At 43.8% G+C, this 13270-nt stretch overlaps 2 protein-coding genes across 3 annotated transcripts; both read right to left on the reverse strand.

The window, feature by feature from the left end:
• Window positions 1-609: 609 nt before the first annotated feature.
• Window positions 610-4159, reverse strand: LOC121581093 (zinc finger protein 345-like). Its single transcript, XM_041896481.2, has 2 exons — window positions 2955-4159; window positions 610-2695 (listed from the first exon to the last, which is right to left on the reverse strand). Exons 1-2 carry the CDS (start codon window positions 3065-3067, stop codon window positions 610-612), a joined length of 2199 nt encoding a protein of 732 aa, XP_041752415.2. The 5' UTR covers window positions 3068-4159.
• A 5004-nt stretch (window positions 4160-9163) lies between these two features.
• LOC121581107 (zinc finger protein 420-like) lies at window positions 9164-12766 on the reverse strand. Of its 2 annotated transcripts, none has more exons than XM_041896502.2 (2): window positions 11524-12766; window positions 9164-11284 (listed from the first exon to the last, which is right to left on the reverse strand). In XM_041896502.2, exons 1-2 carry the CDS (start codon window positions 12040-12042, stop codon window positions 9176-9178), a joined length of 2628 nt encoding a protein of 875 aa, XP_041752436.2. In that variant the 5' UTR covers window positions 12043-12766; the 3' UTR covers window positions 9164-9175. The 2 variants fall into 2 exon arrangements, with proteins under 2 accessions (XP_041752436.2, XP_041752426.2); XM_041896492.2 differs by having other exon boundaries at window positions 11515-12766.
• Window positions 12767-13270: the final 504 nt, after the last annotated feature.

A 13270-nucleotide genomic window follows, 5' to 3' on the forward strand; every position in this document is an offset into this window, starting at 1 on the left:
TGATGTGATAACGAAACATAGAACAATACGTTTATAACATGTGCACCACAGTTTATTATCCTTTAAACTACTACTACTAGTTTGATGGTTGTAGCCATCAATTGTCCCATTAACAATCACCCACGTTAGCAAACGTATTTCATTTCAAATTTTCTAGTAAAGGCTATTTATCATAATGAATGATATAGCAAAATCCCTGGAATAAGTGATTGGTATGTTCGCTGTAGATAACTTCCTGTTTAATGTCCCAGCCCTAGTGCACAGCCTGTGGTCTTGTGGTAACACAGCTGGATGCTCTATGTATGCCTCAGCCTCCCCACTGGAGACCAGGGTTCAATCCCTGCATCTACTCTACACTGTCTTCCCTCCTCATCTGTCTCCCCTCCTCATCTGTCTTCCCTCCTCATCTGTCTTCCCTCCTCATCTGTCTCCCCTCCTCATCTGTCTCCCCTCCTCATCTGTCTTCCCTCCTCATCAGTCTTCCCTCCTCATCAGTCTCCCCCTCTACTTCTAACCTGTCTCAATTAAAAACAACAAACACATCCTTCCCATCTTCTTTCCTTGAAGTAGTAAACAGATCTATAAGGAATTGGACAGGTGTAAACCTGGTTACCATTGAGTCTGTGGTGGGTAGGGATAAGGTGGGGGGGGGGGGGGGGTGGGGAGTGGGACAGAGACAGGCTGAGTTAGCCTGTGTGTGTCCTGATGTTTCTTCAGACTGCTCAACTGGGCAAAGGCTTTATCGCACATGCGGCACTGGAATGGTTTCTCTCCTGTGTGGGTCCGCCGGTGGTTTTTCAGGACATTCCCGTCACGAAACCTCCTCCCGCAGTCAGGGCATTGGTACGGCTTCTCTCCAGTGTGGATTCGCAGGTGTAGATTGCAGTGGCTCTTACTTGTGAATCTCTTGTCACAGTAAGTACAGCAGTAAGGTTTCTCACCCGCATGAATCCGGAGATGAAGTTTTAAACTCCCTGTCAGAGAGAAACTCTTCCCACACTGAGGGCAAAGGTAAGGCCTCTCTCCAGTGTGTTTCCTCTGGTGGACTAGTAAGTTACGTTTAGTGGAGAAGGTCTTGTTGCACTGTAGGCAGTGGACACGGCTGTTGTGGGTCTTCTGCAGGTGATCCTTTAGAAGAGCCTTGGTAGAGAACTTCTCCCCGCAGTGGAGGCATGGAAGAGGGCCTTGGTGCATACGGACGGGACCCAGTGTCTCCCCCTTGTGGTTCTTCAAGTGGTGCTGCTTTAGCGAGATTGTGTGACGAAACTTCATCCCGCACACCGAGCAGTGGTAGGGTTTCTCTCCAGTGTGGGTTCTCATGTGTCTCTTTAAGAGTCCAGATTGAGTAAAATCCTTCCCACAACGAGGGCAGACGTACGGTTTCTCCCCAGTATGGATTCTCAGGTGTATTTTAAGATTGTCGGCATATCTGAATCCCCTTCCACATTCAGAGCACACATGTGGGTTCTTCAGAGGATCATTTGGTGGGTGTCGTGTTTTTATGTGTGATTCCAGTCTTTCTGCAGTTATGAAGCTCTTCTTACATTGACCACAGCGGTGAGGGTGTTCTGTGTGAACAACTTCCTGGTGATGTTTAAGGCTTATTTTTACACGGAAATGTTTCCCACAATCCAAGCAGTGGTAAGGTTTCTCACCTGTATGGGTTCTGATGTGTTTCTGTAAGTTTCCAGAATCATTGTAGTCCTTCCCACAATGATGGCAGACGTACGGTTTCTCCCCAGTATGAGTTCTCAGGTGTCTCTTAAGACTGCCAGCCTCACTGAATCCCTTTCCGCATGTAGAGCACACGTGTGGTTTCTCTCCAGTCAAGTTAGCGCTGTATCTCTTCAGGTACTGTAAGTGTAGTTTTAGACTTCTTGCTGTGGTAAAATTCTTCCCACAGTGATCACAGATATGGGAACCATCTCCTGAGAGCTGTTCCTTGTGTTGCTTAGCATTAGGCGTGCTGCGAAGCTTCTCTCTTGTGTGTTTTCTCTGATGTAGTCTCTGTTCGCGTGAGGTAGCGAAGCTCATCCCACAGTCGTCAGAGGAGAAATCGTAAGGTTTCTCTCCGGTATGGACGCTCTTCTGAGGGACCAGGCTCTTCACAACGACCTCCTCTCCTGGGTGAGCTCTTTTGATGTGTTTCTTCAAGCCTCCAGATTCAATAAAGTCCTTCCCACAACGAGGGCAGTGGAACGGTTTCTCACCTGTGTGAGTTCTGATGTGTCTCTTTAAGGTTCCAGATTCAGTGAAACCCTTCCCACACTGATGACAAACGTACGGTTTCTCCCCAGTATGAGTTCTCCAATGTATCTTAAGACTGTAGGCCTGAGAGAATCCCTTTCCGCATTCAGAGCACACGTGTGGTTTCTCTGCAGTGATGGTATCACTGGATCTCTTCAGGTACTGTATGTGTAGTTGTAGACGTCTTGCTGTGGTAAAATTCTTCCCACAGTGATCACAGATATGGGAGCTAGGCCTGTCTCCTGAGAGGGTCTTGTGTTGTCCAGCATTAGACGAGCTGTGGGGTTTCTCTCCTTTCTGTGTTGTCTTGTGTATTATATGGCCACTCTGCCCCGGTGTTTTCCTGCAGTCGACCAGCCGCACAGACACCGTCTTCAGACCCCACACTACCGGGAGAGGCAGGACCCGGGGACTCTGGGAGGCTGGAGGGGGGTGGAGGAGGCTTGTCCTGGACATTACAGAAATAGAGACAGAATGAATCAGACTGGGAAATACTCTCCTACCTGTCAAGGACGTTTGAAGTCTCAAAATGTGATCTCAAAAGTCTTTCCTTGATTCCTCTCATTCTTGATTACTTTGACTCCTTTTAAAAATACATTGGAGGAGAAATTCCAAGAGGAAGAACCTTGAATCTTCTCCAATGCATTTATAGAAGGAGGTCAAGAAATCATTTTCTGACTGGGAAAATAAATACTCACGCCTCTCACTTTCTGCTCTGGTGTGCACCTCTTTGGAGCTGACTCCGCCCCCAGGCCATCGCTAGCCAACCAATCCTTTTCCTCCACATCCCAGTCTTTGTCGCAGTGTGCAGCGTCATCATCGGATTGGCTGTAACTCAAGTGTTCCACCTTCAGTCCATTGCTAGGCAACCAATCACTGTCCTCCTTGTCGCATTCTTCGTCACAGTCTACAGCATCATCATCATCGGACTGGCTGGGACTCATGGGTGCACCCCTAGCATCCTCCAGTATCCTCCTGATGTCCTCTTTCAGTTGGACTAACCAAGACATTCCCTGCTCCTCTGATTTCATTGAATCCGTATTGTCCCACATTTCCTCCATGATTTTACGCCTTAATAAGCGATGATTCATCCCTTTATTTTCAGATCCATCTTTGCCATCTTGTCTATGACGTTCACACAGGTAACGTAAATTGTCCACGGTTAGAGTAAATAAACTCTGTTCGATTTCATCAATCAACATTTCCTTCTCTGAACTAAGTGGATTCATATTGTCCTGCTTGTGTGGCAACAACAACAATGCAGTCAATGGCAGGACTTTAGAGTACCATGTCAAAACACTCGCATCTGTAATTTCATGTAATTATTAGCTGATATTTAAAAGACGTCACCAGGTATTGTAAGATCTGGCAGCCGTCTACAAAGTAGCCTGTAACGTGGCCATCGCATCTGTTAGCTGTCTAGCTAGTTAGCTGGCTACTTAGCTTAGCTAGCTATTCTATTCACGTTGTGTAGGGGACCCAAATCAATTCAATCGATTTACAGATCCTGGAAATACACATTCACAGTTTGAACGTGTAGAAATTTGGGATTATAAACCCTATTTTACAGTATTAAATAAACACTACAACAGATATATCTCGATAGCGGTGTACAAAGCAGCTAAACGTTAGCGTAGCAAGATCAGCATGTGCTAACCTAGCTAGCTACCTAGCTATCCATGTGGACCTAGCTATCTAGCAACTATATGGCTCTGACTATGCCGATCTACAAAGCGACTATAAATTGTCTAGATATGCATTTACAATATACCCGGCTGCTTTTAATAACTCTGACCATATAGTCTGATTTTCCTTCCGATGTGTTCTGATGTTTACATTTTGACCACGGTTGTACTGGCATCAGATCGATGATGACGTCGTCGTCTTCTTCTTCGTCTTCTTCTTCGTCTTCTTCTTCTTCTTCGTCTTCTTCCTCTTCTTCCTCTTCTTCCTCGTCTTCTTCTTCTTCTTCTTCTTCTTCTTTGGGGTTTAACGGCGGTTGGCATCCAATATGTTGCATTACCGACCCCAACGGGACTTTAATATAAATCCATAAAACTTTGTGATTCAAAAGGGGAAAAGGAAAAAAATTAAATAATAATAATAATATTTAAAAAAAAACACCCTTCCGAGTAACCCTACACTCATTAAAAACCCACTACCCCCATTCCACTACTTTGACCCTATCTGTTCCGGCACCATGCCAACGGCCTGGGAGGACGGGACACGCCCACGAAACACAGTCGATGACGTCACTAACGTTATAGCAATAAGAACACCTTAAAAATAAAAGGGTCGTCACTAGTTACCACAGCCCCTTTATTCCAAGACTTGAAATTCCACCAGCTCCATCCCATCTCTCTCTTCCGAGGAATGATAGGATGAGTTATACATGTAGCAGACAGTAGAAGGTAGCTCCCCATTAAATGACAGAACCATGTTAACAACAATCACCTGTTTATTAGGTGGACGTGACAAAGACAATACAAGGCATCACGTGGCATCATGTGATTCAAGTCAACACCAGTAAAACAATTAATATACAATATGGGAGTCTGTACGAAATGGCGACCTAATCCCTATATGGTGGCCAGGGCTCATAGGTCTCTGGTCAAAAGCAGTGCCTTACATAGGAAATAGGGTGCCATTTTGTGTTTTCATTCTTAATTCCTTCCCTCTGTGCAAACCCATTAGCCGTGGTATATTGGCCATATACCACAAACCCTCGACGAGCCTTATTGATATTATAAACTGGTTACCAAGATAATTAGAACAGTAAAAAGTCTTTTTTTTTGTCATATACCGTGGTATATGGTCTGATATACCACGCCTTTCAGCCAATCAGCATCTAGGACCCGAAATACCCTGTTTGTAATTTTAAATAACTTTATATAGCCTTTTTTCATTCACGTTTCATTCACCCCCGGTAATAGCACACAAAGATGGTTCAGTAGAGGTCTTTGAAGCAGTGCAGTTTCTCTCTCTCTCGCTCTCTCCTCTGTGAAATGCTTTCTGATTGAAATATTGTGCAAACTGTAGGCCTGATCAAGGGGAGAGCGAGTTGTGCTTTGATTAAAATAAAAAAATACAGGCAGGCACCACCCACTGGGCACAGACGTCAATTCAACGTCTATTCCACATTGGTTCAAAGTCATTTCATTGAAATGAAGTGGAAACAACGTTGATTCAACCGTGTGGGTATCTGCTCTAATTCGCTCACGAAAACAATAGTTAGACTGTAGATCTACACAATACAAGAAGATATAAATCCATATTCCCACGAAACTGATTGGCCTTAAGATGTTTTACCGGTAAAATGTGAAGAATGATCATTCCCGATTGACATCAGTGACGACGGCCTGTTTTGAAATGAGGTAGCTCTAATTTGGTGTTTCTTGAGATCATTTCGTGTGTGAGCATAGGCAGACGTTGGAGGATGCATTTATTCTAAAATGATATTCAATAGGCATCATTGAGAAATGATGACATCATCGACAATGGGGGAGGGGTGCAAAACACGCAAAACGCATTACAATAATTTGGGTTAAAATCGATGAGGGCAGCTAGAAGTTGATGATGATTTTCTGTGTTTCTTCTTCCCAGAAGGAAAGGGTGCTCTGCGTCACGTGCTCGGGAGAAAGACCTGTGACTTACTTTGCTCTCCGGAGCAGGGCATCTTTGAAAGGAGTGATTACTGGGGGTGGCGTTAAGTGTTGAGGTGGAGCAACTGAAATAAAAGCTTCCCTGTGTCTGTGACGCCCATCATTTGGTGTGACACAGACCCCGGTGGCGAGCATGGTGAAACTGAGAAGACACTGTCTGCCCTTTTGAGTTTTGAAGCGGTCTTTACCTGACAGTCATGTGAGGACATTCCAGTTATCCCGTGAGAGGTTTTGTGCCGAACCCGTTAATGTGTTTCAGATGCCAAGCTCATGGTCATGTTGCAGCAGTGTGTAGGAAGGAGATCCCGAGATGTGAGAAGTGTGCAGGAGGGACAAAGGAATGTGAAGTATCGGTGGGAAAAAAAAACTGTGCATGTCAATTGTAGGGGTGCCAATGTTGCTGAAGATCAGAAGAGTCCAGAGCGAGAGAGACAGGTTGAGGTGGCCAGAGTCAAGAGTAGAACAAGTGTCTTATGCTGAGGCAGTGAAGAGAGTAGAGGATGATGGGTCAATGGGGAGTAGTAGGTCTAGGCCAATACAGAGTGATACCAATTTGTGCTTCAGTAAGGTTGGCTTCTTCATAGCATTCATTGCCATGGTTACCAACTGTACCGCAGAAATGGAACATCAAATCACAGAAAATAGATGTTGTGGTGGCAGCTGCAGAGAAGTACTTGGGCGTACGAGGTTTTACTGCTGAAGGGTTACAGGGTGTGTTGAAGGAAAGAGTCCCGTGTAGGATCAGGTAGGGTCAGAGTAGTTGAATGGGGTGGTGTATTTGATTAGACATTGTTTTTATGAAGTAGTGGTATGGTGTAGGGATAGTTGGTGGTGCATTTCAAAAAAATGTTGTACCACAAAATGTATCGTGATCGACCACACACTCCCGCAGTCGGTGGCAGCACGCACAAACAAATTGTGCGAATGACATGATAGGAAAGAAGAAGAAGACGGTATAAATAATTGAAAACAGGTGTTGGAAGCCTGTGTAGTAGTGATGGGTAAACAAAGCTTCCTGAAGCATTCAGGCTTTCCAGCCAATTGTGTCCAAAATACTGTAGGTTCACTACTCGGAGCTTCATTATCCGTTCACACTGCACATTAATGACATCTGCTGGTTGGCAATAAATAGCAATGGGTGATTATCAGATAGTTTTCTTTCTCTCCACTGATTTTATCAAAACCCCGCGGTGCAGCATTAAATCATCGGCTTTAATAGCCTACAATCAGTTGGATTACCAGGTTCACATCTTACGTCATGCTTCCTTTTTTTGCCTTCAAGTTTACTATTGTTCTAAAAGTGAATCTGGCATTATTTAGGATGCATAACACAGAAGCTTATACTATACTAAGTAAAACTAATTATTTTACCAACAGTGCAGAAAGTGTGGTTTCACATAAAACAATTTTCTAAATAGTCTGCCTCCAACAGGATTCGACCTCATACCCTCAATGTTCCCTAATCCACCTGCTAAGCTACCAGTCAGGTGAAATTACATGTACATAATCGTAACTATATTTATAAGTATGGTATCCAGTAGAGGTCGGTGTTTGAAAGCAGCTTAATCAAAGAAATCCCCTGAACCAAAGTGAAATCTGTAGGATCTCGCATTTTGCAACACAGTTTGAAAAAGCACATGAATCAAACGAAGCTTCAGACGTCATTGATGATACCCGCTTTGGCACACTGTTTCCAAGTTAGTTGCCTAGCAGCACACTGCTTCCAAGTTAGTTGCCTAGCAATTTCGATCAAAGTATCAAACCTAACATCTACTATGTAGGAAGTTGCCAAAGAGAAACAGTTAACAACCATTTAAGCAAAGGTATTTTTTTTTATCAAACTTTTTTTTGTTTTTGTGTCAAACAATAAAACATACACATACATATGACAGCATGCAGATGCACACAAACATAAATGACATCACACCTGCCCAGACCCACTCCCCCTCAAAGTTATTAGATGTGGCCTTACCCAGGCCTAACTTAAAACGCCATGTTTCATCTGTAGGTGCTACAAAGCAAAAATGTGTGTCATATGAAGCTTTACCGCTGGCTCTGTTAAATTAGTACTATTATTTATTTCAATTTTAAAAAAGGTATTAATTTCTTAATATTGAAAAATAAACATGAATATTGAAAATATACCATTTTTGATTTGGCAGTTTTTAAAATATATATTGTTGAACATAATATACTCTATAGGCATATCAAAGTTCCAGTGTGGAATCTCTGCTAGTGTTAAAGTTATGGCCTATTTCATAAAGAGAAATTGGCATAGTAGGCAATGCAACCAATCACAGCACTCCTTTTACTTGTCATTGCACACCCTGCAAATCACCAGCAGAGGGCGACCATTTTGAATCAGTTTTCACATTTACTCTGAAGGTAATGCTTACAAATGGGATCATAAATCTAAAAGTAGCAGAGATCCCACTCTAGAACTTTGATATGCCCATTGAGTATATTGTGCTTAAAATATTAAAAAGTTAGTCAAATTTTTTTTGGTATATTTTCAACATTCATGTTTATTTTTTCAATATTCAAACATTTATGTAAAAATTGTTTTTATTGAAATCAAAATACTACTCATTACAGATCAAGCGGTAAAGCTAGGTATGAAACAATTTTTTGCTTTCATGAGCCTACAGAGGAAACATGATGGAGTTTTAAAGGAGGCCTGGGTAAGGCCAAAATGTCATAAATAAAAGCATAGTTTATCAATTATTTCTCAATCATGCTATGATCCATTGTTGATCCCTTGTTGATGTCACTTGTTAAAGCCTTGAGACAATTGAGACATGGATTGTATGTATGTGTGGTATGTGTGCCATTCAGAAGGTGAATGGGCAAGACATAATATTTAAGTGCCTTTGAACAGGGTATGGTAGGTAGTAGGTGCCAGGCACACCGGTTTGTGTCAAGAACTGCAATGCTGCTGGGTTTTTCACGCTCAACAGTTTCCTGTGTGTATCAAGAATGGTCCACCACCCAAAGGACATCCAACCAACTTGACACAACTGGGAAGCATTGGAGTCAATATGGGCAAGCATCCCTGTGGAATGCTTTCGACACCTTGTAGACTCCAAGCCCCAACAAATTGTGGCTGTTCTAGGGCAAAATGGGGTGCAACTCAATATTAGGAAGGTGAAAATGTTTTGTACTATTCTATGGATTACATTTTGTGAAAATCCCCCAAATCATGGTATTTTTTGGTCTGGGTATCATGAGAAATCACGCTATAAGGGATTGGACAGGTGTAAACCTGGTTACCATTGAGTCTGTGGTGGGTAGGGATAAGGTACATGCTGATTGTGTGGTAGGTAGGGATTAGGGAGTCTTGGGACAGAGACAGGCTGAGTTAGCCTGTGTGTGTCCTGATGTTTCTTCAGACTGCTCAACTGGGCAAAGGCTTTATCGCACATGCGGCACTGGAACGGTTTCTCTCCTGTGTGGGTCCGCCGGTGGTTTTTCAGGACATTCCCGTCACGAAACCTCCTCCCGCAGTCAGGGCATTGGTATGGCTTCTCTCCAGTGTGGATTCGCAGGTGTAGATTGCAGTGGCTCTTACTTGTGAATCTCTTGTCACAGTAAGTACAGCGGTAAGGCTTTTCACCAGCATGAATCCGGAGATGAAGTTTTAAACTCCCTGTCAGAGAGAAACTCTTCCCACACTGAGGGCAAAGGTAAGGCCTCTCTCCAGTGTGTTTCCTCTGGTGGACTAGTAAGTTACGTTTAGTGGAGAAGGTCTTGTTGCACTGTAGGCAGTGGACACGGCTGTTGTGGGTCTTCTGCAGGTGATCCTTTAGAAGAGCCTTGGTAGAGAACTTCTCCCCGCAGTGGAGGCATGGAAGAGGGCCTTGGTGCATACGGATGGGACCCAGTGTCTCCCCCTTGTGGTTCTTCAGGTGGTGCTGCTTTAGCGAGATTGTGTGACGAAACTTCATCCCGCACACCGAGCAGTGGTAGGGTTTCTCTCCAGTGTGAGTTCTCATGTGTCTCTTTAAGAGTCCAGATTGAGTAAAATCCTTCCCACAACGAGGGCAGACGTACGGTTTCTCCCCAGTATGGATTCTCAGGTGTATTTTAAGATTGTCGGCATATCTGAATCCCCTTCCACATTCAGAGCACACATGTGGGTTCTTCAGAGGATCATTTGGCGGGTGTCGTGTTTTTATGTGTGATTCCAGTCTTTCTGCAGTTATGAAGCTCTTCTTACATTGACCACAGCGGTGAGGGTGTTCTGTGTGAACAATTTCCTGGTGATGTTTAAGGCTTATTTTTACACGGAACTTCTTCCCACAATCCGAGCAGTGGTAAGGTTTCTCACCTGTATGGGTTCTGATGTGTTTCTGTAAGTTTCCAGAATCATTGTAGTCCTTCCCACAATGATGGCAGACGTAGGGTTTCTCCCCAGTATGAGTTCTCAGGTGTCTCTTAAGACTGCCAGCCTCACTGAATCCCTTTCCGCATGTAGAGCACACGTGTGGTTTCTCTCCAGTCAAGTTAGCTCTGTATCTCTTCAGGTACTGTAAGTGTAGTTTTAGACTTCTTGCTGTGGTAAAATTCTTCCCACAGTGATCACAGATATGGGAACCATCTCCTGAGAGCTGTTCCTTGTGTTGTTTAGCATTAGGCGTGCTGCGAAGATTCACTCTTGTGTGTTTTCTCTGATGTAGTCTCTGTTCGCGTGAGGTAGCGAAGCTCATCCCACAGTCGTCAGAGGAGAAATCGTAAGGTTTCTCTCCGGTATGGACGCTCTTCTGAGGGACCAGGCTCTTCACAACAACCTCCTCTCCTGGGTGAGCTCTTTTGATGTGTTTCTTCAAGCCCCCAGATTCAATAAAGTCCTTCCCACAACGAGGGCAGTGGAACGGTTTCTCACCTGTGTGAGTTCTGATGTGTCTCTTTAAGGTTCCAGATTCAGTGAAACCCTTCCCACACTGATGACAAACATACGGTTTCTCCCCAGTATGAGTTCTCCAATGTATCTTAAGACTGTAGGCCTGAGAGAATCCCTTTCCGCATTCAGAGCACACGTGTGGTTTCTCTGCAGTGATGGTATCACTGGATCTCTTCAGGTACTGTATGTGTAGTTGTAGACGTCTTGCTGTGGTAAAATTCTTCCCACAGTGATCACAGATATGGGAGCTAGGCCTGTCTCCTGAGAGGGTCTTGTGTTGTCCAGCATTAGACGAGCTGTGGGGTTTCTCTCCTGTCTGTGTTGTCTTGTGTATTATATGGCCACTCTGCCCCGGTGTTTTCCTGCAGTCGACCAGCCGCACAGACACTGTCTTCAGACCCCACAGTAAAGCACTACCGGGAGAGGCAGGACCCGGGGACTCTGGGAGGCTGGAGGGGGGTGGAGGAGGCTTGTCCTGGACATTACAGAAATAGAGACAGAATGAATCAGACTGGGAAACACTCTCCTACCTGTCAAGGACGTTTGAAGTCTCAAAATGTGATTCCTCTCATTCTTGATTACTTTGACTCCTTTTTAAAATACATTGGAGGAGAAATTCCAAGAGGAAGAACCTTGAATATTCTCCAATGCATTTATAGAAGGAGGTCAAGGAATCATTTTCTGACTGGGAAAATAAATACTCACGCCTCTCACTTTCTGCTCTGGTGTGCACCTCTCTGGATCTGACTCTGCCCCCAGCCCATCGCTAGCCAACCAATCCTTTTCCTCCACATCCCAGTCTTTGTCGCAGTGTGCAGCGTCATCATCGGATTGACTGGAACTCAAGTGTTCCACCTTCAGTCCATTGCTAGGCAACCAATCACTGTCCTCCTTGTCGCATTCTTCGTCATAGTCTACAGCATCATCATCGGATTGGCTGGGACTCATGGGGGCATCGCTAGCATCCTCCAGTATCCTCCTGATGTCCTCTTTCAGTTGGAGTAACCAAGACATTCCCTGCTCCTCTGATTTCATTGAATCCGTATTGTCCCACATTTCCTCCATGATTTTCCGCCTTAATAAGCGATGATTCATCCCTTTATTTTCAGATTCATCTTTGCCATCTTGTCTATGACGTTCATACAGGTAACGTAAATTGTCCACGGTTAAAGTAAATAAACTCTGTTCGATTTCATCAATCAACGTTTCCTTCTCTGAACTGAGTGGATTCATATTGTCCTGTTTGTGTGGCAACAACAACAATGCAGTCAATGGCAGGACTTTAGAGTACCATGTCAAAACACTCGCATCTGTAATTTCATGTAATTATTAGCTGATATTTAAAACACGTCACCGGGTATTGTAAGATCTGGCAGCCGTCTACAAAGTAGCCTGGAACGTGGCCATCGCATCTGTTAGCTGTCTAGCTAGTTAGCTGGCTACTTAGCTTAGCTAGCTATTCTATTCACGTTGTGCAGGGGACCCAAATCAATTCAATCGATTTACAGATCCTGGAAATACACATTCACGGTTTGAACGTGTAGAAAGTTGGGATTATAAACCCTATTTTACAGAATAAAATAAACACTACAACAGATATATCTCGATAGCGGTGTACAAAGCAGCTAAACGTTAGCGTAGCAAGATCAGCATGTGCTAACCTAGCTAGCTACCTAGCTATCCATGTGGACCTAGCTATCTAGCAACTATATGGCTCTGACTATGCCGATCTAGAAAGCGACTATAAATTGTCTAGATATGCATTTACAATATACCCGGCTGCTTTTAATAACTCTGACCATATAGTCTGATTTTCCTTCCGATGTGTTCTGATGTTTACATTTTGACCACGGTTGTACTGGCATCAGATCGATGACGTCGTATTCTTCTTCTTCTTCTTCTTTGGGGTTTAACGGCGGTTGGCATCCAAAATGTTGCATTACCGACCCCAACGGGACTTTAATATAAATCCATATAACTTTGTGATTCAAAAGGGGAAAAGGAAAAAAATAAAAATAATAATAATATTTTAAAAAAACTTCCGAGTAACCCTACACTCATTAAAAACCCACTACCCCCATTCCACTACTTTGACCCTATCTGCTCCGGCACCATGCCAACGGCCTGGGAGGACGGGACACGCCCACGAAACACAGTCGATGACGTCACTAACGTTATAGCAATAAGAACACCTTAAAAATAAAAGGGTCGTCACTAGTTACCACAGCCCCTTTATTCCAAGACTTGAAATTCCACCAGCTCCATCCCATCTCTCTCTCTCTCTCTTCCGAGGAATGATAGGATGAGTTATACATGTAGCAGACAGTAGAAGGTAGCTCCCCATTAAATGACAGAACCGTGTTAACAACAATCAACTGTTTATTAGGTGGACGTGACAAAGACAATACAAGGCATCACGTGGCATCATGTGATTCAAGTCAACACCAGTAAAACAATTAAT

This window comes from Coregonus clupeaformis, chromosome 1, assembly GCF_020615455.1.
Source record: "Coregonus clupeaformis isolate EN_2021a chromosome 1, ASM2061545v1, whole genome shotgun sequence".
NCBI classification, from domain to species: domain Eukaryota; kingdom Metazoa; phylum Chordata; class Actinopteri; order Salmoniformes; family Salmonidae; genus Coregonus; species Coregonus clupeaformis.

Bases quoted from the DNA above. Each gene is read 5' to 3' on its own strand.
- LOC121581093 (XM_041896481.2), bottom strand. From the start codon at position 3,067: ATGATGACGCTGCACACTGCGACAAAGACTGGGATGTGGAGGAAAAGG. The intron at 2,696-2,954 runs GTGAGAGGCGTG...TGTAATGTCCAG, and splicing joins GGTGCACACCAGAGCAGAAA to GACAAGCCTCCTCCACCCCC.
- LOC121581107 (XM_041896492.2), bottom strand. From the start codon at position 12,042: ATGAATCCACTCAGTTCAGAGAAGGAAACGTTGATTGATGAAATCGAA. The intron at 11,285-11,514 runs GTGAGTATTTAT...TGTAATGTCCAG, and splicing joins CAGAGCAGAAAGTGAGAGGC to GACAAGCCTCCTCCACCCCC.